General features: G+C 55.1%; 1 protein-coding gene across 1 annotated transcript in view; it reads right to left on the bottom strand.

Annotated features, from left to right (window-relative positions):
- The window catches only part of CSMD1 (CUB and Sushi multiple domains 1), a gene marked incomplete at its 5' end in the record, with an annotated part of 650642 nt that overhangs the window by 163260 nt on the left and 475435 nt on the right, over positions 1-11947 (bottom strand). The window contains 5 exons of the mRNA XM_014528690.1: positions 48-236; positions 2022-2237; positions 7606-7722; positions 8723-8911; positions 11099-11286. Coding sequence (XP_014384176.1) covers positions 48-236; positions 2022-2237; positions 7606-7722; positions 8723-8911; positions 11099-11286 — 899 coding nt within the window. The remainder of the gene's footprint in view (positions 1-47; positions 237-2021; positions 2238-7605; positions 7723-8722; positions 8912-11098; positions 11287-11947) is intronic.

Genomic DNA, 11947 nt, shown 5'->3' on the forward strand with positions numbered 1-11947 from the left:
GGCCCGGCCCCCCTGGATGAATGAAATGAAAGCGTGTGACCACCTACCCACACACCTTGGCAGAGGCGCACTCCACACCCGGCGGCCCCCGCCCAGGCAGGTCAGCGTGGTGGCCCCCTCCAGGCGGTACCCCGCGAAGCAGGAGAAGGTCAGCGCGTCCCCGACCCCGAAGCGGAAGCCCATCCTGCGGCTGAAGGCGGGGACGCCGGGGTCCTCGCACGGCTCCAGGTCGTACTCTGCGCGGGGAGAGAGCAGGCGTGGGAGTCTGGCAGACGCTCAGACTCGTTCAGAAAACAGTGACAGGCCGGCCGCGAGGGGCAGTGACCGACGCACACAGGTGCCTCCCGACCCCGGTGCCCGCGGGCCAGTCCTGTTCCTCCTGCGTGAGCGCTCCTCACACCAGTGGCCTCAGCGTGAGTGTTTTAAGGAGACTTATCACCAAGGAAGACGGCCCTTTCCCAGCTGCCTCTGTAATGGTGGGAAGCTATTAGTATTTTACGATTTCTAATCACTGAGGTCACTCCCCCTCCTCTCACAGTGTCGCCGAGGAACCCACACGTGGGCATGAACTCCTAGAGGCGACGCTGGCGGGAAGCTGTGTGCCACCCCCTCTGCTGCGGACCTCGGGCCAGGCCTCTCCCACCTGTTGTCAGTGGCGGCCGGGGCTGTGGGCACCCAATGGGCGATATTCCCCGGCTGCTGGGAGCTCGGTGCCTCACAGGAGGAAGGTGAGGACTCAGGGTAAAAGGGACGATGCCCGCGTGTTGCTGCGCTGGGGGACTCAGCCTCCAAACGCAGGTCCTAACAGCGCGTCTGTGCCCGTCCGAGCCACAGTGCCGTGTCCGTCTCCGGCACAACTGCAGCCGACGTCACCGCTCGGGCCACTGAGCCGCGTGTCCGTCCATGGAAAGTGTGGGGGGCGGGCGCCTGTTTGAATGTCTTCACCCCAAGGTGAGATGCAGGCACGGACCTCGCAGGAGGGCAGGACCCGAAATGACCGGCTCAGGGTCCCAATGGCGCCTCCAGCAAGGCCACTGTCTCCAGAGGCGGGTGAAATGCCGGCCAGGAGCGCGAGGGCTTGTGGGAAAGACAGTGATACCCACATTTCTCCACTGAGGATCGCAGAGTGGAGTCCCATGGGGGCCACCAGGCGTCTGTTCTCTCGCTTCCCACCAACCAATCAGAGTTATTTCTCGGCCACTTATCTCTAATCACACACACAACCACACACCCAACACACACCCCACACTCACACATGCACACATACAACCCACACACATGCACACAACTACACACCACCACACACCCCACACTCACACACACACAACCCACACACATGCACACACTATACACCACCACACACCCCACACTCACACACACACAACCCACACGCATGCACGCAACTACACACCACCAAACACACCACACTCACACACACACACTCACACACAACTACACCCACCAAACACACAACCGCACACCACCCTACCCCCCACATACACGCACACAACCATACCCCACACCCCACACTCACATACACACAACCATACTCACAACCACACACCCAACACACACCCCACACTCACACATGCACACATACAACCCACACACATGCACACAACTACACACCACCACACACCCCACACTCACACACACACAAACCCACACACATGCACCCCCATATGCATGCACAGGGCTACACCCCCACACACATGCACACACCCCCTATATGCATGCACATGGCTACACCACCACATGCATGCACACAACCACACCCCCACACACTCCACACACATGCACACACACCCCATATGCATGCACACAACCACACCCCCCCCACATGCACACAACCACACCCACACACATACACCTCACACTCACACACACACACATCCATACACTCCACATTCACACACACAGACACACATTCACGCCCACCACACACCCACACACATGCACACACATGCGCTTATACACACACAGTACTATTATTTCTAGAAAGAGCGGAAGAGCCAGCGCACCTGAGAAGGTGATGTTGAAGCCCTCGTAGGAGATGGAGAAGTCCGAGATGAAGCGCAGCTGGGCGGTGAAGTTGCCGAACAAGCCCGCCTTGATCGTGTGGGGCAGCACCGACCCCGTGAGCCGGGCCACGGGCTCCGAGAAGCTCCCGTCCTCCGTGACCAGCAGGTAGTCGTGCGAGCTCTCCAGGTGGAAGGTGTGGAACATCATCTGGACCCCTGAGAGCAACGGTGGAGATACGTGAGAGACACGATGAGGGAGGCCCGTGAGAGACACGGAGGGGGACCCATGAGAGACACAGAGAGGAGGATCCATGAGAGACACGGAGAGGGGATCCATGAGAGACACGGAGAGGGGATCCATGAGAGACACGGAGAGGGGATCCATGAGAGACACGGAGAGGGGATCCATGAGAGACACGGAGAGGGGATCCATGAGAGACACGGAGAGGGGATCCATGAGAGACACGGAGAGGGGATCCATGAGAGACACGGAGAGGGGATCCATGAGAGACACGGAGAGGGGATCCATGAGAGACACGGAGAGGGGATCCATGAGAGACACGGAGAGGGGATCCATGAGAGACACGGAGAGGGGATCCATGAGAGACACGGAGAGGGGATCCATGAGAGACACGGAGAGGGGATCCATGAGAGACACGGAGAGGGGATCCATGAGAGACACGGAGAGGGGATCCATGAGAGACACGGAGAGGGGATCCATGAGAGACACGGAGAGGGGATCCATGAGAGACACGGAGAGGGGATCCATGAGAGACACGGAGAGGGGATCCATGAGAGACACGGAGAGGGGATCCATGAGAGACACGGAGAGGGGATCCATGAGAGACACGGAGAGGGGATCCATGAGAGACACGGAGAGGGGATCCATGAGAGACACGGAGAGGGGATCCATGAGAGACACGGAGAGGGGATCCATGAGAGACACGGAGAGGGGATCCATGAGAGACACGGAGAGGGGATCCATGAGAGACACGGAGAGGGGATCCATGAGAGACACGGAGAGGGGATCCATGAGAGACACGGAGAGGGGATCCATGAGAGACACGGAGAGGGGATCCATGAGAGACACGGAGAGGGGATCCATGAGAGACACGGAGAGGGGATCCATGAGAGACACGGAGAGGGGATCCATGAGAGACACGGAGAGGGGATCCATGAGAGACACGGAGAGGGGATCCATGAGAGACACGGAGAGGGGATCCATGAGAGACACGGAGAGGGGATCCATGAGAGACACGGAGAGGGGATCCATGAGAGACACGGAGAGGGGATCCATGAGAGACACGGAGAGGGGATCCATGAGAGACACGGAGAGGGGATCCATGAGAGACACGGAGAGGGGATCCATGAGAGACACGGAGAGGGGATCCATGAGAGACACGGAGAGGGGATCCATGAGAGACACGGAGAGGGGATCCATGAGAGACACGGAGAGGGGATCCATGAGAGACACGGAGAGGGGATCCATGAGAGACACGGAGAGGGGATCCATGAGAGACACGGAGAGGGGATCCATGAGAGACACGGAGAGGGGATCCATGAGAGACACGGAGAGGGGATCCATGAGAGACACGGAGAGGGGATCCATGAGAGACACGGAGAGGGGATCCATGAGAGACACGGAGAGGGGATCCATGAGAGACACGGAGAGGGGATCCATGAGAGACACGGAGAGGGGATCCATGAGAGACACGGAGAGGGGATCCATGAGAGACACGGAGAGGGGATCCATGAGAGACACGGAGAGGGGATCCATGAGAGACACGGAGAGGGGATCCATGAGAGACACGGAGAGGGGATCCATGAGAGACACGGAGAGGGGATCCATGAGAGACACGGAGAGGGGATCCATGAGAGACACGGAGAGGGGATCCATGAGAGACACGGAGAGGGGATCCATGAGAGACACGGAGAGGGGATCCATGAGAGACACGGAGAGGGGATCCATGAGAGACACGGAGAGGGGATCCATGAGAGACACGGAGAGGGGATCCATGAGAGACACGGAGAGGGGATCCATGAGAGACACGGAGAGGGGATCCATGAGAGACACGGAGAGGGGATCCATGAGAGACACGGAGAGGGGATCCATGAGAGACACGGAGAGGGGATCCATGAGAGACACGGAGAGGGGATCCATGAGAGACACGGAGAGGGGATCCATGAGAGACACGGAGAGGGGATCCATGAGAGACACGGAGAGGGGATCCATGAGAGACACGGAGAGGGGATCCATGAGAGACACGGAGAGGGGATCCATGAGAGACACGGAGAGGGGATCCATGAGAGACACGGAGAGGGGATCCATGAGAGACACGGAGAGGGGATCCATGAGAGACACGGAGAGGGGATCCATGAGAGACACGGAGAGGGGATCCATGAGAGACACGGAGAGGGGATCCATGAGAGACACGGAGAGGGGATCCATGAGAGACACGGAGAGGGGATCCATGAGAGACACGGAGAGGGGATCCATGAGAGACACGGAGAGGGGATCCATGAGAGACACGGAGAGGGGATCCATGAGAGACACGGAGAGGGGATCCATGAGAGACACGGAGAGGGGATCCATGAGAGACACGGAGAGGGGATCCATGAGAGACACGGAGAGGGGATCCATGAGAGACACGGAGAGGGGATCCATGAGAGACACGGAGAGGGGATCCATGAGAGACACGGAGAGGGGATCCATGAGAGACACGGAGAGGGGATCCATGAGAGACACGGAGAGGGGATCCATGAGAGACACGGAGAGGGGATCCATGAGAGACACGGAGAGGGGATCCATGAGAGACACGGAGAGGGGATCCATGAGAGACACGGAGAGGGGATCCATGAGAGACACGGAGAGGGGATCCATGAGAGACACGGAGAGGGGATCCATGAGAGACACGGAGAGGGGATCCATGAGAGACACGGAGAGGGGATCCATGAGAGACACGGAGAGGGGATCCATGAGAGACACGGAGAGGGGATCCATGAGAGACACGGAGAGGGGATCCATGAGAGACACGGAGGGGGATCCATGAGAGACATGGAGGGGGATCCAGGAGAGACAGGGAGGGGGATCCATGAGAGACACGGAGGGGGATCCAATAGAGACACGGAGGGGGATCCATGAGAGACACGGAGGGGGATCCAATAGAGACACGGAGGGGGATCCATGAGAGACACGGAGGGGGATCCAATAGAGACACGGAGGGGGATCCATGAGAGACACGGAGGGGGATCCAATAGAGACACGGAGGGGGATCCATGAGAGACACGGAGGGGGATCCAATAGAGACACGGAGGGGGATCCATGAGAGACACGGAGGGGGATCCAATAGAGACACGGAGGGGGATCCATGAGAGACACGGAGGGGGATCCAATAGAGACACGGAGGGGGATCCATGAGAGACACGGAGGGGGATCCAATAGAGACACGGAGGGGGATCCATGAGAGACACGGAGGGGGATCCAATAGAGACACGGAGGGGGATCCATGAGAGACACAGAGAGGGGGATCCATGAGAGACACGGGGAGGGGGATCCATGAGAGTCACAGAGAAGGAGATCCATAAGAAACACGGAATGGGAGGGAGAACGTTGCTGGAGATGCTTCCTTTTGGGCTGTGAGAAATCTGTCTGGAATCCAAATTTAACCTTAAGCTTTGAAGTCCATGCAGACAATGGGTGAAAGAGTGTGGCTTTAGAAATGAAAGAAATAAGCGAGGTAAACAGCAAAAATGAATAAATGTTTAAGTATATATAAGTGTAATGGTAGATGTAGGTATAGATACATAGACATCAATCAACATAGATCTAATACCAGTGTAGGCAAGATGGAGACACAGATATAGATAAAGATGTAGAGATAGCTAGATATTGATATATAGATACAGACATAGATATAAACTTACTAGTAGATATAGATATATAGTTTATAGAAAGAGATATACATGTAGGTATAGATATAGATACAGACATAGATATATACTTACTAGTAGCTATAGATATAGATGTAGGTATAGATATAGATATATAGACATAGATATATACTTACTAGTAGATATACATATATAGTTTATAGAAATAGATATAGATGTAGGTATAGATATAGAGATATAGACATAGATATATACTTACTAATAGATATAGATATATAGTTTATAGAAATAGATACAGATGTAGGTATAGATATAGATATAGACATAGATATAGATATAGATGCAGGTATAGATAGATATAGATAGATATAGATATAGACATAGATACAGATTTATAGTGAGGGATAGAGACAGAAGTACATGTGGCGGACTTGACCATGGCCTGCATGCAGAAATGGTCGCTGGGCCTTTAAGCAGAGCATTTGGAATGACGGACGAGAGAACCTCCCCATTTGCGTTGAACAGATGCCCTAGAGCAGGGGTCCTCAAACTACAGCCCACGGGCCACATGCAAATACAAATATTGTATTTGTTCCCGTTTTGTGTTTTCACTTCAAAATAAGATATGTGCAGTGTGCATAGGAATTTGTTCATAGTTTTTTTTTAAACTATAGTCCGGCCCTCCAACGGTCTGAGGGACAATGAACTGGCCCCCTGTTTAAAAAGTTTGAGGACCCCTGCCCTAGAGGAAATCTTAGCTTGGACCGCCCAGCACGTACCGCCACACCTGCGGGAAGGCACAGTGTATGTGCCTCACACACATGCTCCCCCAGCAACGGTGCCCGCAGAGCATTATTTCTGGATCCCCAGAGTGAAATATGTGAAATGAGCTATGAACAGGTTCTTTTTTCAGAAAAACGTATCCATGTGATGGCATTCATCATGTGGCTCTTTTCATTCTTAACTTTCTTCAAGGCCAACCCTTTCCCAAGCCTGCTGGGGGCGGGGGCTCAGCATTGTACACACGTGTCACTCCAACCTCAAGGAGAGGTCAGATGTGAGTCTACGTGATACTTATGTAATCAAATCCCCAAATTATTTTGTCAAAAACGACAAGTTCAGACATCTCAAAAAAACCCCAAAAAACCTAAAAGGAAACCCGTGGGGCAGCCCTGTGCCCTTCCTGTGTGATGAGCTCCGTTCCTGGCACGAAGGGGCCTTTCCCGGTCCCCGCTATGCACCTGTGCAGTGGGGAGAGGTCAGCTGTGCCAAGAGCCCCCGGGGGGTCAGGTGGAGATATGACGCGGGAACGTCGAAGCCCAGGCAGCACCCAGGGTGCCCAGGTCTCTCGGGGAATTGGAAGTTGAGTCCATTTCTTCTCACTTCCTTTTATCTATTCAATAGTCACATCTTACACAATCTCCTTTCCTTAGTTATGCCGAATTTTCAAGTCTACGCTCACATGCATAAATCCAGTTTATCTGACAGATACGCAGTAAAACAAGAAATCCACTTTTGCTCGTAGCACTAATCACTTAAAGACCATTATTCTTCCAAAATGTGTAAAAACATAAACAGCAGCGAAACCACACGAGACCTGTCCGCTGACTCACGCAGACACTCACACCCTCTCTCCCCCCACATCTCCACCCTGTGAGTGACCGCCGGTCGGAGATGGACGCCGTGTCCCTACCTTTTCCGTGGGACACTTCGATGGTCCAGGTGCAGTTGAGGGAGTTTGGGTAAAAGTCTGGAAACCCCGGCGACAGGACGGTCCCGCTCTTCCCGTGGACGTAGCCTCCACAGAGGGCTGAAAACAGTGAGACAGGGTCATTGCATGTTCATTTCAGAACGGCTGCGAGAATGAAATTCACGTACAGGGACATTTGACTGGCCGAGGGCGGAAGGACCAGCTACTATCAGCGACATAATAACTGAAACTAAGCCACAACTTTATTTTACTGTAATCATAATATGCTAATTCATCTACAGGTGTCCAGCATTGTAAAAAACAAAAACCCAGAAAAATAACAGAGCGAGCGGAGCAGCTGAAGCAGGACCCTCCTGTGACGGTAAGCTCTATGCGGCTGTTGGCGCCTGGTCCTGGGTCCAAGGCCGTGCCTCAGGCCGGGGGTATAACTCAGCTCTGTAAGGCTGAGTGTCTGGGGGAATATAGTTGAAGGGCAGCCCATAATTTTTCCTTCTTTTTTAAAAAATATTTTTTATCGATTTCAGAGAGGAAGGGAGAGGGAGAGAGAGAGAGAGAAATGATGAGAGAGAATCATGGACCGGCTGCCTCCTGCATGCCCCGCACTGGGGATGGAGCCCGCAATCCGGGCCTGTGCCCTGACCTGGAATCCAACCCTGACCTCCTGGTTCACAGGTTTGATGTTCAGCTACTGAGCCACGCTGGCCGGGCTAATTATTCCTTCTTTTTTGCTAAGCCCACGCTCCCCCTGTTAGACACAACTTGCTAGTAACTGTGAGATGTTAAATGGGGACAGCATTTAAGGTGACACTTTGTCAGATGGAAGTCCCACTTCCTCACTTCGCACCGCCCCCTAGAATACCCCTGCCACCCCGACTGCACACGCACGCCCCTGCATTCCTCGGGGTGCGCTCACCCCCTAGAACACCCCCGACTGCATACACACGCCCCTGCATTCCTCGGGGTGCGCTCACCCCCTAGAACACCCCCCAACTGCACACACACGCCCCTCCATTCCTCGGGGTGCGCTCACCCCCTAGAATACCCCCGACTGCACACACACGCCCCTGAATTCCTCGGGGTGCGCTCGCGGGGCCCCTACCGTCGCAGCTGGGCAGCGCGTGGTTCCACTGGTGGTTCCTCTCGCAGACTAGCGGCTCGTCATCGCTGAGTGTGTACCCGGGGTCGCAGCCGAAGGTCACTGTCGACCCGATGCCGAAGTTGCTGCCATGCCGACGGCCGTTCACAGGGATGCCAGGGTCCAGGCAGGCGTCCGACTCGAGAGTCACACCTACAGGTACACGCCCGGCAAGAACATGTCAGGAGGGAGGGCCTCTGGCTTATGGAAGAGAAAGCAGTATCTGTGCCCGGAGCCTGGGAAGGAGCCGGGACAGGTCAGCTCTGGGAATGGGCACGTGGACTCCGTGTCTACACCTGCACGCGGGAGAGTCCCGAGCACCGGCCCTGCCGTTCTGTGGAGACGCGTACGGTGCTGCTCACAGGCGACCCCACCGGTGCGAACTGAACAGCCGCTGCCGCCCTGGACTGCACTTTGCTTCCTTGGACTCTCAGTAAGGACAGGAAGGACGCCAAGGAAGCCCAGTCTGTGCTCAGATTCCGTCCCCCTCCTCCTCTCCCCGCTCTCGGCATCGTATGTCCCGCTGGGTTAGGGCCGTGGCGCTCAGCTTTCCCATAGAGGCGCCCATGCCCAGGCCCACAGGTATGATGCACAGTGAGGCTGCCCTGGGCCGATCCTGAGACTGCCTTCCACACACCCACACGTTGGCTGCAAATGTGCACTAAGTCGGCCACTCTCCAGGGGGCGACATCAGCCTGTGCTCACAGGTGTGAAAGGGAAGTGCTGTCTCAGGTCACATGGTCAGGCTCATGTCATCGTACCCGTTCTCTCCTCTGTCTCTCACATGGCTCTTTGCTCTTAGAATAGCACATATTTTGAAAATAAGGAAAATGGGAAGAAGGAAAGAGAATATCATTGCAATGTTTATAAATGAAAATAAAGAAAAAAGACATTATTGCTATACAAAACCTTATAATAAAGCTCAGAAAGTTACGATTATGACATGAAGTATTCTCCAGAAATCCTATATTATTACCAGCATTCCTACTGCTCAGTTCCCCGCGATGACCTTTGGGATAACAGTCTAAGCGCTGCATATACTGAGCTCAAGTCTGGGTGGCTGTCCCTCCCTCTAGGACGTCCAGGACATGAAACACAGCTACGGAGTGACATTTCAGACGAAGTCCGTGGTCGGCAAACCGCGGCTCGTGAGCCACATGAGGCTCTTTGGCCCCTTCAGGGTGGCTCTTCCACAAAATACCACGTGCGGGCGCGCACGTACAGTGCAACTGAAACTTCGTGGCGCATGCACAGAAGTCGGTATTTTGTGGAAAAGCTGGTATTTTGTGGAAGAGCCACACTGAAGGGGCCAAAGAGCCGCATGTGGCTCGCGAGCCGTGGTTTGCCTAGCCGCAGTTTGCCGACCACTGGACTAAGTAGTGGGACGGCATTTCTTCATTAGCACAGCGACATGTGCCTCAATCGGAGACACGAGCAGGACGTCTGAGCCACGATTCAGAAATGCGTGGTAAGGGTGTGGCTCCATCCACAGGGAGCCAGCCTCCGGGAGGTCATCCCGACTGTGGGGATCTCCTGATGGAGGGAGTCAGTCATCCAAGGTGGGCTGAGGCCACCCCTGCGGGTCTATATCCCCAGGAGTGGCAGGTGCTGTGGCCACACCTGAGGGTCTATATCCCCAGGAGCAGCAGGTGCTGAGGCCACCCCTGAGGGTCTATATCCCCAGGAGCAGCAGGTGCTGAGGCCACACCTGAGGGTCTATATCCCCAGGAGCAGCAGGTGCTGAGGCCACCCCTGAGGGTCTATATCCCCAGGAACAGCAGGTGCTGGGGCTGCCCCTGAGGGTCTATATCCCCAGGAACAGCAGGTGTTGGGGCTGCCCCTGAGGGTCTATATCCCCAGGAGGGGCAGGTGCTGGGGCTGCCCCTGAGGGTCTATATCCCCAGGAGGGGCAGGTGCTGGGGCTGCCCCTGAGGGTCTATATCCCCAGGAGGGGCAGGTGCTGAGGCCACACCTGGTAGTCACATTTCCAGCAAACACTATTGTCCAGGATGAGCCATCTCCGGGATGTGCGCTGTTAACAGGTGACTTTCTGACAGTACAGGTCTGTGATTACCTTATGTAGTGAGAAGACATTTCATTGTTTTAATTACTGTGTTGTTTTACTTTAAGATAAACAGATATGCCTTTTCAAGCAAAGTTCCCCAAGCTGCTCTCTGGGTAGGAGAGAGAGTTCGGAGATCAGGCGGCGGTGTCACCTACATGCTGTCTCCCAGCCCAGGTGTCCTGAGCCCCCAGGCACCTTGCTGGAGCAGGGGGACGGGACAGGGACAGGGACATGGATGGGGACGGGGACAGGGACGGGGACAGGCCAGGACTCACTCTCGTAGCGGATGAGGAAGCCCACGCTGGCCCGGCTGCTGTCCGTGGTGAAGAGCAGGCGCATGGAGTTGCCCGTGCTGATGAGGAACTGGGGGGCCTGCGTGCCCTGGTACTCCCCGATCAGCGGGGACGAGCTGCCCGGCCCGTCCCGCACCTCCAGGGTGTCGTAGTTCACCTCGGTCTGGAACCTGGGGACATGACGCCAGTCGGGAAAGATGCACACAGCCATGTGACCCGCAGGCATCCCCGCGGTATCTTAGTCGCTGATGACAGACCGTGGGTGCAACAGACATAAAGTGAGTGCCGTTCCCTGTGCCTATAAACACGTGGGCACCTGCAGTCTTCCAGAACAGAGCTTCTTACTAGAAGAAAAGGACGCCCACACCCCTCCCTGTCACTCCATACCCAAATGTAACAGACAGAGGGCGCTGGTCGGCTCTAAGTAAAACACCCCTCAACCAGGCCAGCCGGTGTGGCTCAGTGGGTGAGTGTTGACCTCTGAACCAGGAGGTCACTGTTCGATTCCAGGTCAGGGCACATACCCGGGTTGTGGGCTTGATCCCCAGTGTGGGGCATGCAGGAGGCAGCCGATCCATGATTCTCTCTCATCATTGATGTTTCTATCTCTCTCTCCTTCTCCCTTTCTCTCTGAGATCCATAAAAATATATTTTAAAAAATACCCGTCAACCAGATTAGCTTTCATAAAATTGATAGATGGATAGACCAGTGGTCGGCAAACTGCGGCTCACGAGCCACATGCGGCTCTTTGGCCCCTTGAGTGTGGCTCTTCCACAAAATACCACGTGCGGGTGCGCACGTACAGTGCGAAGGAAACTTCGTGGCCCATG

Source organism: Myotis brandtii, unplaced genomic scaffold, assembly GCF_000412655.1.
Source record: "Myotis brandtii unplaced genomic scaffold, ASM41265v1 scaffold646, whole genome shotgun sequence".
NCBI lineage: Eukaryota > Metazoa > Chordata > Mammalia > Chiroptera > Vespertilionidae > Myotis > Myotis brandtii.